The 20,610-nt window shown below is 45.7% G+C and overlaps 1 protein-coding gene across 5 annotated transcripts in view; it reads left to right on the forward strand.

Moving 5' to 3' along the window:
• Positions 1-20,610, forward strand: part of COBL (cordon-bleu WH2 repeat protein) — a 1,669,181-nt gene that overhangs the window by 730,644 nt on the left and 917,927 nt on the right. For all 5 annotated transcript variants that reach the window (XM_069613403.1, XM_069613401.1, XM_069613405.1 and 2 more), the window contains one exon: positions 5,335-5,545. In XM_069613403.1, coding sequence (XP_069469504.1) covers positions 5,335-5,545 — 211 coding nt within the window. The remainder of the gene's footprint in view (positions 1-5,334; positions 5,546-20,610) is intronic.

The raw sequence follows: 20,610 nt of genomic DNA on the forward strand, positions 1-20,610 counted from the left end.
TCAATATTCTCAATAGTGGCCGATTACGGAGTGTTCTGGAGTCACACAATACTGGGGAACTCACCGGGTGCTGCATACGGGACCGCTCACTCCGCTGCCACTGCCACTTCAGCTTCCGCCGCTTCCCGCCTGTGCCGGTCGAGAGAGGGCGTTCCTTGATCCACAAGCAATCTGGTGATTGCCTGCCACCGAAGCACAAGTCACTTTGGGGAAAGCCTTCCAGCTTAACGCTTCCTGCCACACACTGTCTGCATTTAATGTATTTAAGGGTAGAGACCCTTACGAAACCAGCATCCTCTTCACAAACAGTGGTTAGCTCTGGCATTTCTGCTTCCCTTCAACCTCTGCTGCCCCTACAACGTGGAGTGTCGACAGTTACTCCACCTTCTGCTATTCTCCTAATGGCCCGCCCCTCAGGGGGGACTTTATACTCATCAGACCCTCTCAGTTGTGGGTCATTGGAATCACTAGACTGCATCTTGCAGACTAGTGCCTACACACCCCTCTTCCTCGTGCCGGTACTTTGAACATGTTCAAGTTACCTTTTTCTTTCTGCATATTGGTTTTAAATGCACTTATTTCACTTCCATTCTTCATTATATTTTCAGGAGGATTTTTAAAATGGCGTCAGTGATTGGTTAGGAATCAAAGGAGAGTTAACGTTATCAGAACTTAAGATGTTAATGTTCTGATGTCCTCTTTTAACTTTCTTTTGTTGGCTACAAGGGGTCTTACGATTATAGGTGTGGGTAGCTTTATGAGGGAGAGCTTTACGCCTAATAAATGATTGATTAGGACAGCTTTCGCAACCCCCAGGATGAATAGCTTTGGAACAAGAAAGCTCACTCCGACAACAAGCCATTACATATTCTGGAATCACTGACATCTCTTCCTATGAGGAAGACAAATACTGCATCTCACCCAACGCAGTCCTCCTACTCCCCTGGGGCCCTTCTCCTCCCAGGTGATCCTCCCTGCTAATACCACCCCCAGGGTCTGGATTAGGTAGCGGCTGGCTTCCCCTGGCCACCTTGGAGGAGACTTCAGGTAGGGTCTTTGTGAGGATTAACAGGATTCATCACACCAGCCAGCACACAGCGTGCCCTGCTAGGCTGTGCAGCAAGCTTCGTAGGTAGGAAGCACCACAAGGTCTCTGAACCTACAACTAAGGACAAGGCAGCTGCCTGCAGTACACACCTCAGTTTTGGGCCATCCGCCTTAAAGGACAAAACAAGCCCATTGAAGAAGCTGGGAGAAGTGCCTTGACGAGCATCTACCGACGTCCACCTTAAAGGACATTTTCAAGCCAGTCGAGTTCCTTGAGCTGCAACCGACTGCAACGCTAACCGTTGTCAAGCAGCAGTCGCTTAAAGACATCCGAGATGTCTCGACCAGTGTTTCAGAACCGCCGACCAGCACTGTGACAACGATTCCTGACCCCGAGTTGCTGTGTAGGTCAGCCTGCAGCCGTTCGTCCAGCATCGCTTACCGAACCGTCTTGCTGCCTGATAAACGCAGCTGACTCCCGTCTTGAACTCTTGTCACAGAAGCCTGTCGAGCACCAAGAACACCTACAGCACAAGGTACATTGTGGTTCTGTCCCCCTAGTCTTTCCCAGAAGGCCCCTACAGACATATTACGATCCATTGCTCCCTTTATGCTGAAGCCAAGTAACCTAAAACTGTTGTGGTTATTAACCATACCGACTACACTCCTGTCAGTATCCAGAGTGCATCCCTTTTCCTTCTTTGAAACAGTCTCTCCTCTGCATTCCTTTACAGGATGGGTTGTATTTCGTAATGTTGCTAAAACTGTCTGTTGTGATATAAATAAAGTAGATATTTTTGATACAACCTTGACTGGACTGTGTTTTTTATTATTGGGTACAAATTGTATTTTCACTGTGTTGCAACCAACCAACGATCCACGACAGTTCGGAGATAAGCCTGCTGTTCTGTCCACGTTATCAAAATTGGACAAGGGGATTCATAATTTGCTGGTTATTGCAATCTTTTTGGATCACTTCTGGTGTAATAGTGGGGTGGCGCTGATTGATGGTTTAGAAACCGATATTCACACCTGGACCACTGGTGCCCGGAAGTTGATTTGTCACAACGCCCAAAGTAAAAACACATGGATTCACCATTAGAGCAACCTCACCCTTAAGACCCACATGACTAAGAAAAAAACAAACAGCTCGGCATCAACTTAACCTGTTTCCGACAATAAAGCCCTTCATCTAGGCCTCACACTATAGAACGACCCTCCACTCCCCCATTCACACTTCCTTCTACAGTGGCAGTACTCCTGTTGTCATTACCCCAAACTCCACTGTGGTCAGATTGCAAGAGGCAAAGCATGAACGTCAACGTAGTGAACACATGTGGCAACATCACATCCACTTTAAGGGAACCTTACTGGCTATCAATTACAAACCAACATCTGCTCCAGCCTAGGGTAGCCTACATCACCAATAAAGCACTAACTACCGATACTGCTTCTGGGGCTGTAATACATCAAGACTAGAAATTAGGACATGTAAGAAGGTGAAAACCAGAAGATTGTATTCTCTTGCTGCTCACCCGTACTCTCAAACAATATGCCAACTCATACCGGAGGTGGGGGAGGGAGGGAGCTCTGTCCCTCAAGCTCTTCAGGAGGGGGCTTAAGACCCTGCACTTCCAAGAACACCTCGTCAGTAGCCCCTATTTCAACTTTTCTTATCCTACCCGGACCTGTCCTGAAGCACCTACATGATGTGTAATACTACTTTCTTCCCTGATTTGAAACACGTTTATGATATGTATATGATGTGATAGGTTATTTATAACGTGCTTAATACCCAGAGGTTTCTAAGCACGGTACAGGGGATTGAACCTGCGTTGCGCTGCGTCGTCTTGCTTCCAAGGCGAGCGTGTTGCCCCTGAGCTATCATCCCGAGACAAGCCTGACGGTGCCTTGAATATGGGAACACCCAGTGCTACAGAAGTGAACATGTTGTGGGGAATGAAGGACCAATTCTGAGGTCGTGGAGAATTGGAGATGAGTCGTTAAGAGGCATAAAAACCCTTTCTCATTCTTTATTGGGACACAGGGCTAAGGGCGTGGCCCCTGGCCAGGTCATGCAACACAACATTTCTTCATAGAACCCATTCCTTGTGATTTAAACACAACGATCATTATGGGAACATAAGAATGCCCACAATTTTAAATTTGAAACATGTCTTATAAAGATTCAGTAAGAAACCCGTTTGAGCGAATAATGGAAGTTGATATCTTCTGTTTTCGCTGGTCACAATACTCAGCCTAACAAAACAAATCTGGAAATTGTAAGACATATATACCAGTTGGACAGATGTAATTCAGTGTGTGTGTCTTTGACTGTTACTGTATTCAGTTTCCCATGCTGGGTCTTCTGAAAGCGGTCTGCTCGGGCGTGCCAGAACGTGGAATGTCCTGTGCTAGCTCCTGGGCCTGGGGTCAGAACACAGCTTTGCTGGAGCGCCGTTCTGGCTCATTTCCTACTTTGCTTTAGTACAAGAACTCGGTGTCAGAACAGATCTGAGAGTTTCTTGGGCCTGAGGACAGAGGGTGATGATGTTAGGCTATTTTTAACGCGCTTAATACTCGGAGGTTTCCTAAACGCAGACCCGGGGATCGAACCTGTAGTGCTCTGTGTCGTCTTGCTTCCAAGGCGAGCACGTTGCCCCTGAGCTATCCTCCCGAGACAGAGCAGCGCTCTGGCAAGACCAACATTGCTGGAGCGACTTTCTGTCCCATTTCATACCTTGCTTTAGTTTCTATACCTTTCTTTCACTCTTCCGATGCTCTGTCCTGGCTCCATAATCATTTTCATTTCATTTTTGTCTTTCTTTTCTCCCTTGCTGTTCCTCTTTTTTATGAAGCCCTCACTGCTTTTGCATTTCCGATATAACATTAGTGCCCACGGTGGGGAAGGAGTTGGGGGGGGGGGGCGGAGGGTTATTAGCTTGCCACTCCAGTGGCTCTTTTGTGAGCCCGACTAGGACATTTGGGCAGAGTTACTCATGTCAATGTCCTGCCAGCGGGACACCTTTCCTGTTTGACACCCTCATTGTCATTAAGGGTGCCGAACATGAGTGGTGTCCCGCAGACAGGACAATGAGGGTGCCTAGCAGGAGCACATCACGGCTGCCATAATAAAGAGCTCTACAGCTGAGCACTGTCTTACCATAACTGATGATGAGTGCTGGCTGCTCGACTCCCATGAGCATGGTGACGTCAGTAGATGGCTTTAATATATGGTAAGCCTAGTTCCTTCATAAGGTCATGGAGCTGCAAGGTGACTTGCAATATCCTTTTAGGTATGGTAGGGGATATTTTGTTCCTTATAATACATGGTCAGGCACTGTTATCCCCTCGCATACAAGGCATCTTGTTTATTGTAATGTAAGAGATCGTACACTTTCTCTGCCTACATCTCACCACCCCCTGCCTTGCCCCTGGCCACTCAACCACCCATAGAGTCTCCTAGTTATCTCTTCTTTACCTCTAGCATCCGATTTCTACATGGCTGTCATTCCAGTCCGTTGCAGCTCTTAGCTTCTTCCAGTGACACGCTGGCTCCACCTCTCCTGCCACGGAAACGGAAGAAGGGGCTAAGCTCAGAGCCGCGTCTTCCATCTCCATGCCAGCCTTTGACACCACTACCCGTGTGCTTGCTGCAGCTGTTTTATTTTGAACACATTTTTAGAACCCGCATAGCGTTCTTTCATCGATGGGTGAAATTTCAGTGCGTTTCTTTCTGAGTAAAATGTTCTGAAAAGATTTATCGAAATATTTAGGGGGTGTTGGAAAAGTATATATAAGTGGTGGGGTTGTTCGACAATAATGGTGGATTGGGTCTTGGGGGGAATCCCCCTAAAAATAAATATAAATCAACTTCGATGAGTTTTTTTGGAGAAAAATACTCAGAAAAAAATCCCATAGAAATTTCACCCATCGATGAAATGACAGAACCATCAGAACCACGGGGCATGGCCCAGCGGTACTAATAGCACTAATTCCTGGGCGGATACGGGACCGTTATCAGCCGATGAAGCCCGCTGCCGTGAGTATCATTGCTTAAATCATCATCCAGGTGTAATGTGACAAGTAAAGGATGATTATGTTGTCTTAGATATTTAGACATTCTGTTGCACTTGATGTTATATATTTGTCACCAACCCTCCATTCCTTCGAGCAAAATATGTGACTGTCTTTGGTACAGCCTTCAAGAAATCTAAGCCTTTCTATCTTGTAACCTTGTGCAGAGCTCCCAGTAACACGTGTCCTGCTATGTCCCTCCCTCTGCAGGAAAGCTATGATGGATTTGCTGGTGGAGTTGTGCAGTCAGTACCATTTGAACCCAGCTCACCATGTTCTTCAAATTACATCGAGTGCATCTCAAGTACCAATAAAATTTAAGCCAAATACGCTGATCGGAACCCTGGATGTTCACACGGTGCTCCTGAAGGAGAAAAGCACGGAAGGGAAATCCAGGAAACCTCCGCCCAGGGTACCCGAGGTAAGAGAAATACGGTCATAGATACTAATTCTAGACTTAGCTGATGTCCTGACTTTGCCCAATCTCTTTGCGCTACTTACCATTGGGTTTGTATTGTAGCACCTGTGATGTCTGATGTCTCTGTATCTCCTATTTATGCTATGTATATGCTATGTACTTGTATCCCCATGTTATCTGTATCACATGTTTACCCTATCCATCCTGTCGCTTTATATACGTATGCCGCTATGTACGGCCCCGTCCTGCTCTCGTGCTTGGTCGCAGGTGCTTTACTGATAACCACCATATCACACTACTACGCTTACTCTCTCCTATACACCATCATTTAACTAGAACACAGCTATGCTATCACACATTCGGCTTAGCTGTTCTCATACTAACATGACCCCACAAACACCTCATCATCCTAATAAAACACAGCTAGCTGAGCACACACCGGCTAGCTTAGGCGTCTCCTCAGGCTTAAAGCAGCCATAACTCAGTCTGGGTGTCCACCCTCCAGACTGAACACATCCAACTGATTTCCTCAGCACCACACCTACTGCTAAGAAACGTTGATCATGCAACAACCACACCAGCTGCACACATATCCGGTGCGCCCACGCACCATACAACTCTCTCTCTCTCTCTACTGACTTGAACTGCGGTTCCCGAGGGCGTTCAACTTACCAGCGCTTTGAGATCATTCCAATTATACATAAGGCACTATGTAAATGCCAAGTAACATAACATAACATGTATTTTAGAATGGGTTTCTATTCATCCAGAAGCAGAGCATTGATCTTGACTATTATCTAAAGCATGGCACGTAGGCTCATGTCACCTGAAGGGGCTGATGGAGTGGTGCAGGTGGCAGTACCTGATGGTGGTGCTTAGTGCTCAATGCCTGGGAGGAGGCTCCTAGCTGCAGGAGCAGCGTACCAGCAGACTCCCCCGTCCAGTGTGGCAGGCTGGCTGAAGCTGAGTGGGTGCAATGGTGTTGGCATGGCCATCTATGGCTCTATGTGCCAAAACGGGATGGAGCCAGTGATGCCAGGGTGAAATCCCCCACTTTTAGAACTGCTGTGAATTGGTTTGAAAGTGGGCGATTATGGGGTGGCCAAGAGGCCCCTTCGCACGCTGGGGAGTGGGCTACAGAGGCTCACAATCCAGAAATGTCAGGGCACTTTGTGACAGTGGAACCTTATGCACACCGGCGTTGGTAGAATCGACTTCATTTTTATAATCCCACTCCGCCTTGATTTTACCAACCAGTGGAAGAATTACCACCCACCTGTGCTGGTGGTAATTCTTCAATAGTAATGGGCATGGTCTATCATATAGTTTCACAAAGGAAGCGCAGATTTAATTGGTTTGAAGTGTCGCTGCCATTTTGTGAATTATTGTAGGTCTCCCGAGGCACAAGTTTCGTCACAGCCAGTTCAGTTTACGCAGAAGAATATTTCGGGAGCTTTTTATGAATCGAGATGACATCCTGATGGGGAAGAACCAAGTTTCGCCAGGTTGCAGTAAAGCCACCTTCCCTTCCAGGGCAAGCCGGACACCTTAAACCACCAACGTTTAGCCACTACGTGCTTCTTGTACGTGCCAGTTGTAATACTGTTTGCAAAATTAAACATAGAAAAGGGGCATGAAAGGTGGAGCCTGTCAACAGAATATTGGCATATCAGAGCTTTCTTCATTGCGGTGTTTTCGATTTTTTCAGAAGACCAGTTTAAAATGGGCCATGGCCGCGGTGATACAACACGTCTTCCAGCCTTCTCTCTTTCTGGCAGCAACACAAAGTTACACTATTCCTCACACGCTGCATGCTTTCGCTGCACTTGGAATCTGTCTAGTTATCAGAAAAGGGCTTTGAGCAGGAGCTAGATTCTAAATCTTTTCCTAAAACTTTGGACATTTTACTGTTTTGAAGTATCTTGTTCAAGACAAGGGCACATGGTGAGGAACACCGGGATATCTGGTCACCCTACTGGAAGTAGTAGAAGCCCGCAGCTCATTACCAAATAATCAATTCGTGAAAAAGGCAGCAGAGGCGTGCTTTATTTCCACACAGCTGTGCGAAATGGTTTGATAAACCTGCATAGTATCCCCATCCAAAAATATCCCCCCCCCCACAGAAACCTCAGGGTTTTCACAGCATTGTACACAACACACTTTACACAGAATAGTTGGTATGATACATTTAGTCTGTTGCATTAACAATGAACTTTGTAACGGTACATCCTGGTGGTATGGTTTTACAGAGCCATGCGAGCTTGGTAGAATGTCGCCCGACCTACCCCCATAACATAAACAACCTGATATAACCAACCAACTTTAGAGGATCTTTCCATTACACCCAGCAGTTCCTAACCACAAGCTCAGCATTCACCATTGACTGGCATTCTGGTTCTCAGGCTGCTAAACCCATCTTCATGACATAACGCGGGGCCTGTACGTGGGTGTAGTTCCACCTCGAATGGTGAATTACATCACTCTCACCTGGCCTTATGGGCACTTGAGCGCTTGCTAACCAATCCCTATTTGTTCCACGCCAACTCCAATATCACAGCTGCAGCTCTCCACTGCCACAATGATGGCTGCTGTTCAACACCATACAAGGCTTATTTACATCCATGGACCAAAAGCGAAATGCTACCAGTTTCCACAGAATGCAAGTTTGTGGACTATTGACTTTGCTAAATCTACACGACTGAAAGTCATTGGGGCACCTGGGTCCAGATCAACTTTGCAATTTGGCAACAAAAACAAATGGAACAAACGTATTTAGCACCAATTTTGCTGTTTAGACAATAAGGAATGGAGCCATCAGGTTTAGCTCCAATCGGTATTATCCAAAAATGTCTTCACCAGGGCAAGATTGAAGCAGGTTGTTTTATTAACTACGTTTTCTGCTATGCAGCATCCATGGTACAGCAAAACAGTCTGATTCATGCAAACGTTTTTTTCTAGATAATTTTGATTGTGCCAAAAGTGGCTTGCTCCATTTTGTATTATCAAAGCATTTTCTCACTTTTTTGCACTGGTGCAAATGTTTGTAATCTAGCTCCTGGAGTTAGAGCTGCATCCCAAAAATCCAGGTGTTGTGCTTTTTCATGAATGTATAGGGGTTGTTATCTGGTATGAATGAAGGGTCTAGAAGTGGGGGAAGTTGGTTGCCTCTTTATGTAATAGTGTAATAGGTACCTATAAGCGTTTTTCCTGCCATGGTTGGCAACTTGATTTAGGGAACAGGTGTGGAATAAGCAGAGATGACATTTCACCAAAATCATAGGGATAACAGTAGTGCTAGCATTCTCCCCTTCACCCCCATTCACTGTGTGACTTCACAGCAATTACATTTGACAAGTTTATGAGAAATTTATTTTAAAACTATATTCATTTAAAATACGTGGTTGCAGCAGAATAATAACATTAGTTATATCAGGCACAAACAACCAGCTCATAAAAGGCATAAGTTAAACGCACGCTTAATTCCATATCCACACATTTGCATTCGTATAGTAAGACAAAAGATAAGAGTACAACTTCCAGTCTCATCTAAACAGAACAAAAAATGACTCCTGTAGTCCTTAACCCCTATCCTCTTTTGGGCTTTTGGCCTGTGGGCCTTGCAGTGAGTCTTGCATGGGGAAGTACTGTGTAGGGCAAACCATCATCTTTGTGCCTCTCCTCCTCTTTCCCGGGACCTGCAGCAGGACCCAGCTCCATCTAACCAGCCCTTTCCACCTCTAGGTGCTTCAGGTTCCTCTGAATGGACCAGGGATACATTTAAAGCCTGTATGGACAAAATGGCAGAGTTCATTAATGTCTCAGGCCAATATGATGATATAGTGAAAAGCCATAGGGCTGTTGACCCTTGTCCTGTCCCTCTAAAGTCACAGAGGCTCCACTCCTCAGGTGCTCGATTTACATCCCTGGAGGAATCCCATCAGGACCCCCAGGCAGATGTTTTTTTAGATGACCCAGATGACCCAAACCAAGACATATTCTATGTTCAGGACTGCAGCCAGGGTGGCCAGGACCCCACTTATCACAACACGGACTGGAACCCTACAGATGACCAGGGCACGTGGCATTCCACACCCCTGATCCTGTGAACATTTTTCTGGATGTTCCACCTGTCACTCAACCTAGGGACTCGTCGCCTATTAATGACCACATGCTGTTTAATTACCTTCTTAAGAAGGAGACTGATCACTTTCAGATCACCACACAAGTAGCCGTTCCTGACTCGAACTTCGTGGAAAACGTCCTAAAGGAAAGGTCCCGGATAGCTAAGCTAGCCACTTGTTCAACAGAGTGAAGAAGCGCCTGGCTCCATCATTGCTCACACCATCGCTCACTCATGCGGTCAATCCCTGTGTGGAGAAAATGCTCAGTTCGGTCCCTTTGGACCCGCTGTACATCAGGGGCTATGCCATCCTGGACTAATTGGTCGTCACTACTATGCAGAAAAGGGCAGGAGTACACTATCCTTGTCAGAATCTCCTGCCTACAAGAGTTCCAAGAAATTGTACGCCTTTGGCAAACATGTCATCACCTCTGATGTCTTTTGCACTTGGATTGCCAACAATACCACGCTCCTGGCGAGTTACAGTGACGTTCAGTGGGGACTCATTCAAGACATCCTTCAAGATGTTCTGGAACCCACTCACACCTGCCTTTTAGCCGTGGTTGCTGCGGGATGGCAAGTCACACAGAATATTCTTAAGAATACCTTAGACTCTGCCGAAACTGCGGGATGTGTCCTTGCCCAGGGAACTCTTCTCAAACGCCACGCCTGGCTGAAGAATTCAGGGTTTAAGCCACAGACCCAGGTTTCCCTCATTAATAAGCCAGTTGAGGATGCCAACCTTTTCGGAAAGGCGGTCGATGAATCTTTGGAAACCGCCAAGAAGGAACACAAGTCCTTAAAATGGCTCAATCAGATCTCGGCCAAGCCCTTCGTCCAGCAAGGAGGTTTCAACACCTGCCGGCCCTTTCATGGGCAGTCTTTCTTGCGCTCTCCATAAGGACAGTATGGCTCTGGGGGAACCCACAGGGCTTCCGGCAGGGCTCCTCCAGAGGTTTTCAGTCTCCACAGCAAAGAGGGTTTCAACGAGGGAAGGCTGGGGAAGCTACTCTTCTTCCAGAGGCTCCCCAGCCTCTACCTCCGAATGACTCAGCAGTACGGATCCCCTCCCACACTTGCCCGGTCGGGGGACATTTAACATCTTTTACCCATGTGTGGGAGGTGATCACAGCAGATCAGTGGATACTCAAGACTGTCACCCACGAGTACTGCATCGAGTTCCTTCAGCCACCCTGCTACCATCCACCCCGAAACAGATGACTGTCAGAAGACCATCTGCATATCTTGTTGGACGAAGTCCAGGTCCTGCTGGAAAAGGGCGCCATGAAAGTCATCCCTCATGTCAAGGTAAACAAGGGTATTTATTCAATATACTTCCCTGTACCCAAAACGGATCTAACCATGCGCCCTGTTTAAGATCTGCGTCCTGAGAAAAAATATGTAAAACCACTAAAGTTCAGGATGACAGCTCCTCAATAAGTAATCCCACTGCTGTGGCAGGGGGATTACATGGCCACATTGGACAAGAAAGATCCTACTTTCATATTTCAATGTTGCCAGCACACAGAAAGTACCTCAGATTCAAGATAGAGGACACACACTATCAGTTCAAGGTTCTCCCCTCCGGCATTGCCTCAGCCCAAGGATGTTTAAAAAGATACTAGCGGTAGCGGCGGCTCACCTGCGCATGCAGTCCATCTCTGTGTATCCTTACCTAGACGACTGGTTCATAACCGGTGACTCATACGGAACATGTCTGGGGAATACCCAGAGGACAGTACATCTCCTATTCAATCTAGGGTTCTCTATCAACGGTAAAGCAAGTTCTGGGGGCCCTAATTTGGACAGGAGACAGGCTTGTCTTCCCCTCCAATGAGAGGGTTCAAAACATGCTATTTCAGATGCCTCGTTATGTAGCCAATCACTGGGTAACTGTATGCAAGGCCATGCAGCTGTTGGGGATGATGGCATCCTGCGTCTTCCTAGTTCCACACGCTCGTCTGTGCATGCGCCTCATGCAGGAGTGGCTCTCGAGCCAATGGTGTCAGGCCAATGGGACTATCTAGTGGTTGTCTTGACAGTCATTGTTCAGTCTCTGAAGTGGTGGTCAAGGGAAAACCTTCTGCAGGGGAACATTTTACCACCCCGCAGTAGAGGACACTCTCACCTCAGATGCATCTCTGTCTGGGTGGGGAGCTCACCTCCTTCAACCAACAGACAACACACAGAGTGTGGTCCCCATCAGTTACATTCAATCCCATCAATCTGTTGAAACTGCTTGCAGTGTTCAAAGCCCTAACAGCCTTCCAAGCACTTATTCAGTGGAAGACAGTTCTTGTCCTTACAGACAGTACCACGTCTATATACAACCTGAACAAACAAGGAGGTCACTCACTCTCTAGGGCTATCTAACTTGTCCCAGAACATCTGTAAGTGGGCACTCAACCACGACATGTTCCTTCTCTCACATGTTCCAGGGGAAAACAATCTTCTGACAGACATGCTTAGCAGAGACTTGCACCTACCCGTAGAGCACGAGTGACGCTTGCAAGAGCACATTCTACTCAACGTCTTTGCAGAGTGTGGTTTTCCAGACTTTGACTTGTTCGCGACTCTGGAGAACATCCAATGCCCAGATTACGCCTCCAGGTACCCACAGAAGGGGTCCAAAGGGAACAGTCTCTGGATAACATGGTCCGGGAGACTTGTCTATGCTTTTCCCCTGATTCCCCATTCTCAACAGGATAGTGCACAAGATGCACCAGGAACAAGTCACGATGATCCTGGTGGCACCAATTTTAGCTCGGCAGCCATGGTTCTCCCACCTCATGAGAATGTCAGTCTCCCCTCCCAGGAAACTGCAATGCCCATACAACATGCTGACGCAAGACCGGGGGGGAAACACTGCATCCGTGCCCCCAAACACTCAATTTAGCAGCTTGGCCCCTGAACTCATAGAGTTTGGGCATCTCCAACTCCCTCAGGGATGTATGGCAATACTCAGTGAAGCATGGAAAGCGAACACCAGCCATTGTTACTCCAATAAGTGGAAACGCTTTGTTATCTAGTTCTATGCTAAGAACATCAATCCGATTGACTGTTCTCCTAAAGATACAGTCCTTTATCTAACACACCTATTAGACTCAGGACTTGTTTTCAATTCCCTAAAGTTCCACCTGGCCTCTCTTTCTGCATATACCATATCTCAGAACAAGGTTTCATGGTGGAAATCTTCTGTAATTAAGGCCTACATGGTAGGGTTAAAAATATTTAATTCCACTATTTCCAACCCAACTCCCGGATGGGACTTGAATGTTGTTCTTACAAGATTAATGGGACCTCCTTTCGAACCCATGCATAAGGCTAGCCTTAAGGCCCTCACCTACAAGACTGCCTTTCCAGTGGCCATTACCTTGAAAAGGAGAGATAGAGAACTGCAGGCCTTCTCAGTTTCAGGACCCGTTTGTGACTATTCACAAAGATAAGGTGGTTTTGCACACACACCCACGTTTTGCACCTAAATTCATCTCTAAATTCCATGTGAATAAATCTATCAAACTTCCCACTTTCTTTTGAAACCCTTCTAACTCAGCAGAAAGAAGCCACAATGCACTAGACGTAAGGAGGGCAGTAATATACTACCTTGAAAAGACTAAGCCACTGAGAAAGACAGACCAATTCTTTGTCTCTGTGGCAGCTGGTAGAGAAGGGGACCCTGTCTCTAAAGCAGCTATTTCCAAATGGATTATTAATTGCATCATATTGTGTTACTCTCTTGCCAAGAGAGATCTGCACTGTACGCCTAGAGCTTACCCTAGCCGGGGCACAGGGGCTACCATAGCATTCATTGCAAATGTTCCTCTTGATTCCATTCGCAAAGCAGCAACCTGCAGTTCCATTCATAGTTTCACCAAACACTACTGCTTAGACACACACTCTAAGTCTGATTCTCAGGTGGGACAAGCGGTGCTAAGACATTTCTTTGCTACTGTTCCTTCACACATCCCACCACCAACTCCTGGTCCTGCTCGCTAGTCTTTGCACAGCATGTGATTCTAAGCAGATTCACAAGCATCAGACGACATACATTACTCACCGTAATCATATTTTTGATATTTGTATCTGCTTAGATTCACATGCGCCCACCCTTCCTCCCCTCTTGGAGTAAAAGGAAAATGGACATCTTACAGCTTCTTTTCTTCTGTACTCACTCATGCATTCTCTAAGGCTTCCTCATGGCAGATCAAAAACAACTGGTGGGACCTCAACGCTTGAAGGATTTTGGATACACTATACGTCACTTTAAGGATAGTGTTACAGTCACGCCCATGTCAATGTCCCTTTTCGATCTTCTAAAAAAAGATGCAATACTTCACGATTACCACTGGATGTCAGACTACATGCACAGCATGTGTATCTAAACAGATACACTCATCAGAAAACCGATTACGGTGAGTAATGTATGTCGTATTTATCCAGGTAAATTAACATGTTCTATCTGAGAAAGCAGCAGACATTCCTTCAGAGAATACTGGCAGCATGTGTATCTTTCGTGCTGTTGACTGAAACAGTGTATTTCACTTTTTTCCATCCATGTGTCAGGAGCCAAGAATATAGATTAGACTCAATCAGCAGATTCCATCATGCCCCACTCAAACTGGACATCAAACCAGGAAGTGTGTCAGCGAGAAATGTCCTCACTCGGGACCACCATAACAAATGTATTTGTTTCTAGAAAAAACTGATAGCTCTAGCTGAATGCCCATTGATAGGGCGGCATTGAGGACTTGCTTGTGAGTTCCATATCCCACTAATTACTAATCATCAGGCATTTCAGGCCGAGATTGCCTTGCAGCATTGATTTATTGGCTCCTGAGAAAGGTAGACACACCTGGTTCTTGATCTCCTATCCATGCTGAATGTCCAGATAATGTATTTAACTCAAGAGGGAGATCTACTTTACTTGCCAAGATTCCAGATAATATGCAGGAACACTTGAATTAAACTCTAACACAATTTAACAAACCCAAAAGGCAGAGAACTGCTTCTAGTTTCAAAATTGTAAACATAATGATGTGGCTAAAAGATTTGTTGGGTGTGGTGAAGTCCCCTGACTGTGCCTGGGGGAAATGGGTGTGGTGATCATGGGGGCTGGGTGCTGCCACCCACTCTGTGATTCTGAGTCCAAATGAGGTGTATGGGAGATCTCTTAGACCACCCCACCTTGCCCCGCGACTGAGGCAGTGCATTTCATACTCTCTTGCTTCTCTTCTATCTCCTTCATTAGTTTCTCTGATACGGATTTGGCTGTACTAATGATTAAAATTTACTCAAGGTGGCTAAATCTGCCAGGCTGAATCATGTGTCTCACTAAATGTCTCATTACTATGTGTCTCACTAAATGTCGCACTGGCAAATGTGCTGCACTGCCTGAAAAGAGCTTGTATTGCCACCTTCTTGATAATAAGAGATCTTGCGGTCCTAGGCTTCGATTTAGGATGTGTCGAAGGACGCCAGTCCCTTTTTCCTGTCACACTACCAGACTTTCGTGGAACTAAACAATTTCGCAAACAAACTTAAATGTTCATTTCAGGATAAACGTAAATACCACGTATGTCATCAATTTCTTTTGCCATAAATGAGGAAGAAAGTAGCTAGAAGACTGGAATTTGGAGTTCTGCGGACACGCCTTGGATAGCCTGTGGCGGCTGCTTAACTGCACCCATAGAGTCGCACTGGAACTCTTAGCAGGTCTGTAATGGATGAGCGCCATTTGAAAAAGTCGCACAAGAGGTCATTACATTTGCAAAGAGAGGACAGTTTATGGTCTGAGGCTCCTTAAAAAAAGTAGCCACATTTGTGTTTTTGTGGGAGCTCTCCTGCAACACTGCTACTCCCCTGCGGTTCTTGGTCACCCAGTAACGACCCTAACATTTGAATGTCTTGACTTTTTCTTTTAAAACCTCAATTATACGTTCAGTTTGTGCAACAGATCTATGATTGTTTACAAACAGTACATTTTTCTTTTTATTGCGAACTAGAAAGTCTAAATATATAGCAGGCAGCCAAAGCATGCAGGCTTTTTAAAAGGTAACCGCACGCAGATCAGTAGACATCCGGTTGTTTACAGGAAAGGGAGCGGTGCATCCAATTTCAATAACACGGTGGAGGACAATATTGTCTTTCAAACATCCTGGTTGGGTGCATTTTCTATCCCACGGAACATGAAAACCGGAGCACAGCACAGTTTCATTCCGGTAGCGTTCATGCATTTAGCATTAAATGAGGACACGCTGGTGATGTTGCGCCATGGTGCGCGGGTAAGAGTGGTGCATGCTGGTCTGGCAAGCCTGGACGATAGCAACAAGACTGGGAAGTTTAGCGTGAGGAAATATGATCTTATGGGGCTGTTCCTTGTACCCTAAAGTGCAATAATCTCACGACCACAGCTATGATATGATATTTTATTTATAGTGCGCCCATACACTAGTGATTCAAGGCGCGACGATGCAAGGAGCAGGGGAGGAGTGGAAAGTGCTGAACACTTGATCAAAACAACAATAGGTAGTGCGGCCAGCAGGTGGCAAGTGCAAGAATTAAGCGCATACAACGGGTTTCTAATAAGTGCAGGTAAGGGGACTGTAGGGTTGCAGATACAGACCCAAGTGCAAGGGTTGCCAGGAGGGAGTGCAGGTATGCAGCTGGGTGGGCAGGGATCTGGGTCTGAATTGAGAAGTTAGTCAGGTGCTCAGTGAAGAAACAACAGAGATCAGCAGGGGAGAGGAAGAGAGAAGGCAGACGCAAAGAGGAAGGTCTTGAGGTGCTTCCGCAACTGAAGATGGTTCTCCTCAAGTTTCAGAGAGGCACCCAGCCGAAGACAGAAATTTACCACCAACTTGTTGCTTGGAGAAGCGATAGACCCTGAGGGAGTTGGGGGTGCAGGAGCAAAGAGCTTGAGTAGGAAGGTATTTCTGAAGAGAGAGTTGAAGGTATTGCGGACCGAGCTCCTGGCTCCAGTCTCCTTGTGACACTGGCGATGAGGATGTGCCGGATCACTGAGTGGGATTGTTCAGCAGGAATGTCCTGCTCAATGCATCGATGGACATCCCATCCGTAATTTTGAATTCTGCTGCCGGCTGGTAACTGCAGGCAGTGTGAATGATGGTGCGGCTTAGCAGGAAAGTATAGACTCAAGGACTGCAAGCCTGACCACTATAGCTTTTAACGGATACCATCTAGAGATGAGACATCTACACTCCACAAATATCATTAGCCGCAGCACTCTTGACACTTTGTGTCCCTCTTGTTCATTGTCATGACCTTACTTAAGTGGTGGTACTGATGGTCTGGATGTGAGAATGCTTTTGACATAGTGGGAGCTGCTTTGGATATTCATGATGGAACAGAGCTCTACCAGACATTGCATAGAATACTTCTCAAGATCACAGGATGTCCTAGTAAAATTGGATGGTAGGTGGGAGCACTAGAAAGCAGGACACTGTTCTTGGTCTGGTGGATAAGTAATGACCCTGCCGCGTGTGAAAAGGTTTGGATGGGACGGTGCTATCCCTGATTGGGTTTTGGCAAATCTCGGTGTGAACCCCTTAACACATGCATTGGGTGGTGTGCTTGGATTGAGAGCTTGTTCTCGCCAATAGGAAATAAAACAATTGACGGTTGTTTTTAGTGCAACCTATCTCTAATTGTATAGCCGACACGTGTTTCGACCCTCATGGGTAATTTACAAGTCGGTAATTGTAGATTGTGTGATGTTTGGTTTGGGCAGAAGTCTGTGACTGTGCATCACTATCTGTGACGGTCTAGTTCACCTGCCACGGCTGTGGCAGGGGGTAGTCCCGGGAGGACGGTCCCACTGATGTAGGTGGAGCAGAATTTGGTCTGAAGAGTTGTGTTGCACATGTTCAGTGAACCGAGCGACTTGCACTGTCATTACAGTGAAAGTGGAGCTGTTCCACTCTTGAGTTGGCCATTAACAGTGCTTATCAGTGTGAGCTGTATGGGAATGTACGTCACCACAAGTGCAAGATTCTGGGCCTTCGTGCTGGCCACTCTGATGATGCTCACTTCCTGCACAGTATGCACTAATATACCCTGTTGATCTTTGTCTTACAGTATTTGTATCTTGAGGAGAAAAGATTTGGCATGCTACCAGATGCCGCCCCCACGGATAGTGTTGCAAGGTAGTGGAGCTGTGCTTGAGTTGGGAGCAGGGTCAATCTTTGCCGGCAATGCACTGTTGACGTTGTACTGGTGTAGATGTGTCTCTCTGAGAAACAGAACATTTAAAAGGTGGTTTAAGAGAAGGATAGGTTTGGTGTGCTGTCAGACTCTTGAGCAAGACCATGCAAGTCTGGAGAAAAAGGGCAAACATTTCTTCAGATTTTCTGTTTGCGATAGTGTGTTATACATTTGTTTTAATTACCTTGTTGCTTTTGCTAGGTTAAACCATACAGCAAAAGATTAATCCTTTTCTGCCTTCCCTTTCTTTCCTGGCTGTCCTCTGATATTCCTCTTCTTTTGCTTTTTCTCTGTGTTGTCTTCATGGCCTTGCGCCCCTATCTCTTCTCACCCGTTACTAGGGACCTTCACATTCCCTTCACTCTCAGGTTCACTTGCTTCTCACTTTTTCTAAGCCTCCTTGTGCCTCCGTTCCTTTAGCACCAGAACTCTTTCCCTTTGTCGATTAGTTCTTCTCCTTCATGTCCTGTTTTTCAATCCTCTCTCAAAATACACTTTCTTTTCTTTTCCTCCTTGTAACGTTTAAGTCCTTTTATCCTTATCGTTACCTTATTTGCACCGTTGCTCATGTACAGCACTTTGTCGAAAGCCCTTTATAAAATTAATAAATACAAACACAAAATACAAAGATTAAATAAAAGAGAGGAAGGACTGGATTAAAACTTTCTGTGCAGAGCCCGGTGGACAGTAGAGTGATGTGCCTCCATTTTGCTGAACAGGAACGCAGCTGTTTTAGAAACAGCTGGAAAAGCAACAATTTATTTGTATTTTATTTTATTTTATTTTTTTGGATTTGTAGAGTGCACTACAGCCCACAGGCCCCAAGGCGCTGCTACAGGAGAATGTAGGTAGGCTTGATTCAGGGTTACAATGAATGCCGCTAAAACAGTACAGTTAATTAGTTAATGTTACTTGGTTACATTACAGGTGGTTGGTAAGATTCATAGAGACAAAGGTGGTTAAGTATTTAGCATATAACAATTACATACAGAAATACATAGCCCGCCAAGTGAAATCAAAAGGAGCAAAGGGTATGTCGGAGGTGTAGAGTCATACAAATAGCCTAGTCTTAATTGCTCTGCGGAAGACTGAGAGTTATTCATCCTAATATGAGAAGGGAGGGAGTTCCAGTACGAGGCGGCCATGGTAGGAAGTTCCAATGCCTTGGAAGCTTTGGTGAAACATTTTCTACATGTGAAAGTAACAATTGCAAGGGAGGCTTGTCTACCTCTTGTGACACTTGAAATGCTTTCATGCTGTGTATATGCAGGGAGCTACGGGGTTACCAGTCTTTCTAACCACAGCTGGAAGGAGGTGCTATTTGGGCGATGAGCGTTAATGTCATGAACCAATGAGTAGGGGTGTGGAATTGACCACAAAATGATTAAAGGTGGTCACTGCTTGCGGAAAGGACCTAAAGTAAGGAAAGCCACAATGTCATAGCAAAACAAAAGCAGTGAGAAAAGCTTTGTTGCCGTGGAGTTAGTGTGTGATGGGTGTGTTTCCATTGTTTTAATAAGTGGCACACTCGAAATTGTTTGTTGACTCAGGATCCTCTTGCGCAGAGGTGCCAAAAGCAGAGTAGGAAATTAAATTGAGAAAGAGGCGTGAAGACATTTTCATTACCCAACATTAATCCCAGTGCTTGGGGAAGCGTGGCCATGAAGTTGCAACGGGAAGAAGTCATGGGAATTAAATGAAACTGGGGACGTGCAGTAGAGGGGATCTATCTGACTTAGTAGAGGTTATTTTTACCATACTCTACAATAGTAGAGCAGGTGCCGCTATTAGCTCTATAGATCATAGTGAATATGTAAGTGTTTGCAAGAATTTTCCAGAAACATTTCTAATCAGCTTGGAAATTGATAGGACTTTACCATAGGATCATTTGAAAACGAAATCCTTTACAAATAAGTCATGCTGTTCACGTAAAGTTCTATAAGAGAACTTGAAAGGAGTACTGGTGCCGGTAGCCATCTCCGACATAACTGATTGGCAGGTATGCCTGTGCGTGCACAGCTGCAATTGGCTTACAGCCCCCTTCTGATACTTCTGAAATGCTATTACTTGCCAGTCAGACAGTGGCAATTCCTCAGCTTCATCTCCATCGTGAATCTAAATATTTATCGTCACGCATCAGCCCAGAAGGGGCACGCAAGGGCACATACTTGGCAAACAGACTTGCCCCAGCGTCTACTGTTTGTTGAGTTGTGTTTTATTTGTCAAGTGAAATCAAAGGTATTTTAGTGTTTCAGGATTTTATTCATTATATGGGTGGACTAAAATAGTGCAAGACATGACCCAACTCAATCGAGTGGTGGACAAGCTGCAACAGTGTGGCCAGCCAATAAAAATGAAGAGTGGCGCTTTTATTGGAATTAAGAAGGGCATTTGCTGCCAAGCCAAGGGATCTGTCTGAAACATAATTAGAGGACATTGTATTTATTTATTTGCATTTTTAAAGCACTCACATAGCCCGCGGGCTTCGAGGTGCTGTTACAGGAATTGTTTTATTTTTTATTTTAGTTGCATAATTCTTTTTTTGTCTTAGTTTTGTGTTTGTAACATGCTTAAATACCCAGAGGTTTCTAAGCGCGGACCCGGGGATCGAACCTGTGTTGCTTCTTGTCGTCTTGCTTCCAAGGCGAGCACGTTGCCGCTGAGCTATCATCCCGGAAATATTGTGGCTAATAATGCTACACACTGATATGAATCAACATTGGCATGT

Source organism: Ambystoma mexicanum, chromosome 5p (genome assembly GCF_040938575.1).
Source record: "Ambystoma mexicanum isolate Mex_15411 chromosome 5p, UKY_AmexF1_1, whole genome shotgun sequence".
Lineage (NCBI taxonomy): Eukaryota > Metazoa > Chordata > Amphibia > Caudata > Ambystomatidae > Ambystoma > Ambystoma mexicanum.